Raw genomic sequence first — 6373 nt, 5'->3', positions numbered from 1 at the left:
GATTGAGGATAAGTAAAGGTTGTGATTCCAACATAAGCTCTCTCTCTCTCTCTCTCTAGATTTCTATTTTTTTGGGTTTAACATCATATATGAGCCCAATCATAATTGTAAACAACTACCCCATTTGTTTGTAGGAGTGTTATAATCTTTTGTAATGTGGAGATTAGAATTTTAGCCAAAGCTTGGTAATGTTGAAAAATGTGCTTTAATCTTTAATTGGGGGTGGTATATAACTAAAAAAGTGAGAGTGTAATAAGTAAAAGTTGGAGTGCCAATAATCCCTTTTTCTTCCTAAAATACTTGTTCTTGATGATAGAGTAATTTTTTTTTTGAGCTCTGATACTCCTGACTATCCTATGTGGCAAACTCAATCGGCTACCTTGGCGTGACAAGTTTGGGAACGGTAGATCGGTGCTTCTCAGCGTACATGACTGCATTTTCCCATAAAAAAAATGTATCTCAAGCGAATCGAGAATTCCGAGGAGCATAGATCTAAGGTTTTCAAACTTGTCAGGTCAGATATTCTATTGGGTATGACACGTTGGGCAGTCAGATTACCACGTTGAGTATGTGTCATTCATTGGCTTAGCCATGTCAATGCTCCACGTGGCAAATTTACGAGAATTGGAAACGTTACTTTCCACGTTCCACGTGCGAAAGGTACTCTCCGCCAAAGACGTGGTTAGGATTCGAACACGAGACCTAGTATTTCGACCGAACTAAGCAAGAACGACAAACGTAAACTTCCACCAACTGTATTTTTGCCGGCAAAATATCAAAGTATAATTAATTAGAAAAATGTTTTTAAAATTAAACAGAAAAGGACAATAAAAGAAGAAAAATGTATCCGAAGCCTAAGAGAGCCTCATTTAATTCTCTAATGGCCTCTTTGGGCTCTCTCTCCTCTCTTCTTCTCTCCAAACCTCACTCCTTCTCTGTCACAATCCCTAATCCTCACCCTAACCCTAGATTTCTTCTCCATTCTAGAACTATTTCCATTTTCAATTCGTCTGCAAATTCCGACCAGAAAGACAAGGTCAGAGATTCTCCAATCTCAGAGAAGAAATCCTTCGCTGTCGCTACTGGAGATTTCTTCCTTGGACTCGCTTCCATGCTCATCAAGAGTAGGAGCAACTCTAAAGACGATACTGTTTCGGTTCCAATTACGATGTTTAGGGACATAGAGAATTCTGATCGAGAGGCGTATTTTTCTGGCCGAACGAACGGTATCGCTACAGTCATGGAGGATCCGATTGATTCGGAGGTCATTTGGGAGCAGAGGTTGAAGGATGTGGAGGCGGAGAGGGATCGAAAGAAGGTTACGAGTCCTGGGTTTAGTTTCTCCGCTGCTGGGCTTTTGTTCCCTTACCATTTAGGTGTTGCCAAGTTCCTTATTGAGAAAGGATACATAAAGGTGAATTTTTTCAATTTCATTCATTTTCTTTTATTGATTTTCGTTGAATTAAATGCTGTAATACGTAATTTTGAGTAGAATTAGGAATTGGACGGGTGAAGACTAGAAAATGGAGGAACTTTTTTGGAGTTGTGTAGCAAAATCAAACTAAAGGGAAAAATTTTACAAGGTAGCAATAAGACCAGTCATACTTTATCAGTCATATATATTAATCATCTCTTGATTCACTGTAAGATAGATAATGTGAATTTGATCGAGGAAATTAAAAGTTGGGGCATCTCAAAAGAGAGTAACAATAGGAAATTTGAAGGCATCTCGTTATAGTTAACTTTTTTTTTTTCTCCTGAGCTAAGATTCACCTGGAATTCAAAGGTGCACTTTTTGTGGTTTCTGCCGTTCGGTGGGATTCTGTAATGTGCGAGTAAGATTTTATTTATTTTTTGTGCTTTTTGCCGTTCTTCTGGCAGGTTGGCAGCCATCAGGGGTGTGTTTGGCAGGTTTTGTTCCAGCTCAGGAAACTATTCTTGTAGATCATATTGACCCTTAGAGTTGGTTTCCTCTGATTTTTAATGGAATTCTCACTTTTTTTAAAGAAAAAAAAACATTATAAGTTAATTTCACAACTTCTGTTAGCAGTCTTATGCTGTTTTGAAAACGAAAATGTTATTTCAGAAACCTAGGGCAGGTTTTTGTAATTTTCCCAGTGACCTATTTAGGAAATTTGATTTTCCTTCTCTTTATAGCAAGTTCAATTCTTTTGTTTCATGTCGGAAATTATTCATCAAATAGTCAAGAAATCTACCATTAGCAAAAAAAAATTCCATTATGTAAAGTAGTTTGCTTCTCCATGATACAGGAAACCACACCATTAGCTGGTTCATCGGCTGGTGCCATAGTCTGTGCAGTGATTGCCTCTGGAAGTAGCATGCAAGAGGCCCTAGAAGCAACTAAAATTCTGGCTGAAGATTGTCGGCTTAGAGGGACTGCATTTCGCCTCGGGGTATACCCGTCTTTCACTTATTACAATGCTATGATGTTGGTTTCATGAAAGCTATTTTTTACCCTTTTTATATTTTTTGTTTTCCTTTTAGACGATGAATGCTTCCACTGTTGATTGAAATTGATATTTACGTCAATAATTAGAATATCACCCTTACAACTCCTACACTATTTTAATGGTATTATGTTGGTTTCATGAAAGCTGTTTTTTGTCCCTTTTTTATTTTTTATATTCCTTTTGACGGTGAATGCTTCCACCGTGGATTAAAATTGATATCTACATCAATGATTAGAGTGTCACTCTTACAAACCCTAACATGTTTTATTGTCATTGGAAATTGAAAGAAGCTCACACTTCTAATACAGTAAATCATTTAGTAGCAGCAAAATGAAAGAGAAAATGTCACGTGGTATCAACTTTGATAATCATGGATGTATTTTTCATATTGCTGAGGATGAAGGCACTAAACAATAGGTGAACAGACCTTAATGGTTCAAAATACGTAAAACACAAGCTACTACTTATTTGTTTACCCATCTGTTTCCATTTTTCTCTCTTTTTTTTTTTCTTTAAATATAATGCTAACATCAATTTGGATTGGTCTTTTATTTACAATTGCCAGATTTTATATGTATAAGTATGTGATTTGGAGGGGATTCAAAGTTTAGGAGTTGAAATATTTGGTTGGGCAGTCAAAATTTTTCAACAAGATAACATTTGTAATTGACATCATAATATTTGATTGAGATTCACTGTTCACCAAAATATCTGTAGAAATGGAAAGTGATTTCTCAAAATATATACAGAAAGAAACTACAATTCATATTTCTTGTCGTTTCCCTTGGATAAGGGAAATGGTCCACCAAATATAACTGGAAATGATGGAAGTGTAATGATGTGCACATATCAATTGCTGTGTTTAAGAGAAACTCAGGTATTTGACGTGTCCTTGTTTCCAACTGTAGGCTGTTCTTAGAGATGTTCTTGTGAAGTTCCTACCAGATGATGTTCATACAAGGTCCAATGGGAGAGTTCGTGGTGAGCATGTTTTTTCTTGTTAATCTTTGAACTTAAGATTAAGTTTGTTTTGATTTCACAATGGGAATTATTTTCTCAGTGGCCTAAAGAAAACTTAATTACCATAAACGGCCTTATATTGGTCCCCATCCCCTTGATTAATTGTTATTGACCAATAGAGATTCAAGTATGCCCTCAGTGGAGTGGTGGGATCATTTCTCTTGGGAAGCACTTATCAGTTTGAATGATTTAAACGTCTTTGGATTTTGCCTCCATTCAACTACTATATACTATCCAATTTAGTCAATTGCTTACTATCAGATAAGGCTCACTTCAGGTCGGGCCTGAATAGTATTGGACCAGGCCGAATGGAAAAACCTGAGACAGACCAAAGCTCAGCCAGCCATATTAGAAAATCTTCATTTTCTTCACAAATTCCAGTCTTCAAATTTCAACCTCTCCTCAATTCCTTGTATTTTTTACTTTTTTTTATAACAAAATTCCATCATTTTCTTAAGGTTGTAGATGACAAGTTTGAAGTAGATAGGTTCTTAAGGTTGCAGATGACTGGTTTTGAAGATGATGAAGAATCAAGGGTTTGAGGGTTTGAAGTAGATAGAATCTTAAGGTTGTAGATGACTGGTTTTGCAGATGAAATTCAAAGGTTTTTACCTTGTTGACAGCAGGTTAAAGACGAGGACGAGCTGGGCTGGGTACAGGCCTGTTTGGGGTTTGGTCTGGGTCTGGATCAGGCTCAGGTTGGGCTGCTTTCATACTGGGCTTCCAAGAGTAAGGCCCCTGTTAGCCTAACTCTACACCAGTTTGGGCCACAGGTCTTTTTTACACCACTATTTCCAGTTGACAATTTAGATACAATATGGATGTAACTTCGTAGCAGGACTGGATTCCATGCAAGAGGTACTTAAAAATAATAATAATAATAATTGTTTTTATTATAATATCACCATCATTTCTGTACCACACTACTTCATGACTGCGTTCTATCCATGGTCATATGTCAACTATGGTCTCCCATGCGTTCGGAACCAGATCCATTCTTTATTACAGGATTCCACTTTAAGTTAGAATAAACATGGTACAAGCAATTAAATTAACATACCAAGTGCTTCTTGTCACTACGAAGAACTTTTAGTTGATTTCTGTCTATAATATAACCTTTTTCTTGTAGTTGCCGTAACCCAGATCCTATGGAGGCCAAGGGGTTTACTTGTGGATCAGTTCGACTCCAAGGAAGATCTGATCGATGCAGTCTTCACGTCTTCCTTCATCCCAGGGTATCTAATAATGAATTTCTTTCATTCTAGGGTATGTAATATGTACCTTTTCCCTCTACAGTGCCTACTAATTCAATTCAATGTAGGTATCTTGCACCAAGGCCTGCAACACTCTTTCGCAATCGACTTTGCATTGATGGGGGTTTGACATTGTTTATGCCTCCAACATCAGCTTCTAAAACGGTATTTGCTTGAGATGATTTTGAAGCATCATATATTTTTTTATTATTTCTAGAGCTCAATACATCTCACAACTACAGTTTGCTCCATTCACGATTGTCTGTGTTGATTCAACACCAACTCAATAAAGTATGATCCATGTTTGGCTTTTAGCATTTTTCCCCTTAAGTAGATGATTTATAAGAACAGGGCTGGTATGTTTCATCTTCTTTGCACTACTTTATTGAGTTGTTAGACACAGATCAAATCTTTTGGTCTTCCTCCTCATAAATCTACTTATATTTATGTACTTAAAATTAAAATGCAAATGTTTCATAAAAATTTAGTTCCTGTATTAAACAATATTAAACATTTATTGAGAAGGCGATTTTGATTACCTAATTATCTTGTGAAGGTCCGCGTTTGTGCTTTCCCGGCTGAACGATTGGGATTAGAAGGGATTGGGATTAGTCCAGATTGCAATCCAGAGAATAGAGCTACACCCCGAGAGGTAATATTATTAATATTTTCAATAACCATATTTCAAGATCATAATTTATATCTCAGTGCTAATATTCAACATCCAACAATTCCAGCTTTTTCAGTGGGCGTTGGAGCCAGCAGAAGATTACATTCTTGACAAACTTTTTGAGCTTGGATATCTTGATGCAGCCATGTGGGCTGAGCAGAATCCAGTGGAGGAAGTAGTAGAAGATGACAGCATCAGCAACGGTCCCTGAATTGAAGATCTTTTTTTACTCTACTCGAGATGGCATACAAGAAGATAACGACTACAGTAGAGACTCTCATTGGATAGAAAGTAATTGCGCAAGAAATTAGTTTTGAGAAAATAATTTTTAGAAAGTAGTTTCTTTTTAGATTTTAAAAAGAACCTCTACACACACCCTGACATGGCATGTGTTAGAACCATAGATTCTTTTCCCCGGTATACACAACCACACATATTTATGGGGATGTATAGTTGTGTATCCTAGGGGGAAAAATTTATGGTTCTAGCCCCTGCCATGTCAAGGGGCGTGTGTCATATGCCCCCTCTATCATATGCCCCTGGACGTGGCATGGGCTAGAACCATAAATCTTTTTCCTCAAGATTGTCAAGGAATAACATCATGCAGCATTAGATCACTTCAATAGCAAAAGTTACCCCAAACAGCCATAAGAAAATATTTTCCATTCTGTCTTGGATATCACAGCTAGCCTATAATCTTTCTCTACTAAGCTTATTTCCTATTTGGCACTGGATAGCCTAGCTACCCTAAAACCCCTCTCATTTTGTATTACTTTCTATATTCATTATAATCTAGAGAATTATCTGTGTACTATAATACCAATCAGCTCCTAAATATGAGCCATACATTAAGATGTATTTATATTATATATATTGGTGCCTCTCATGAAGAAATTGTAAGTGAGAGAGCTTGATAAAATATAATTCTTGAGTCACAATAGAATATTGTTTATCTTCTT

The 6373-nt window shown here is 36.7% G+C and overlaps 1 protein-coding gene across 1 annotated transcript; it reads left to right on the top strand.

The window, feature by feature from the left end:
• The first annotated feature begins 767 nt into the window (after positions 1-767).
• Positions 768-6373, top strand: LOC147402896 (Acyl transferase/acyl hydrolase/lysophospholipase superfamily protein). The gene is made up of 7 exons (XM_086438281.1): positions 768-1414; positions 2271-2414; positions 3380-3452; positions 4621-4726; positions 4813-4909; positions 5301-5396; positions 5482-6373. The coding sequence occupies exons 1-7, from the start codon at positions 842-844 to the stop codon at positions 5623-5625; spliced, it is 1233 nt and encodes a 410-aa protein (XP_086294407.1). The 5' UTR covers positions 768-841; the 3' UTR covers positions 5626-6373.

The sequence above is a fragment of the Akebia trifoliata genome, chromosome 4 (genome assembly GCF_017979445.1).
Source record: "Akebia trifoliata isolate Shusen 1 chromosome 4, ASM1797944v1, whole genome shotgun sequence".
Lineage (NCBI taxonomy): Eukaryota > Viridiplantae > Streptophyta > Magnoliopsida > Ranunculales > Lardizabalaceae > Akebia > Akebia trifoliata.
This window is presented reverse-complemented; position numbering and strand designations above follow the sequence as displayed.

Coding starts and splice junctions, on each gene's coding strand:
- LOC147402896 (XM_086438281.1), top strand. CDS start 842: ATGTATCCGAAGCCTAAGAGAGCCTCATTTAATTCTCTAATGGCCTCT. Junction 1,415..2,270: donor TTGAGAAAGGATACATAAAG/GTGAATTTTTTC, acceptor TCCATGATACAG/GAAACCACACCATTAGCTGG. Junction 2,415..3,379: donor GGACTGCATTTCGCCTCGGG/GTATACCCGTCT, acceptor TTCCAACTGTAG/GCTGTTCTTAGAGATGTTCT.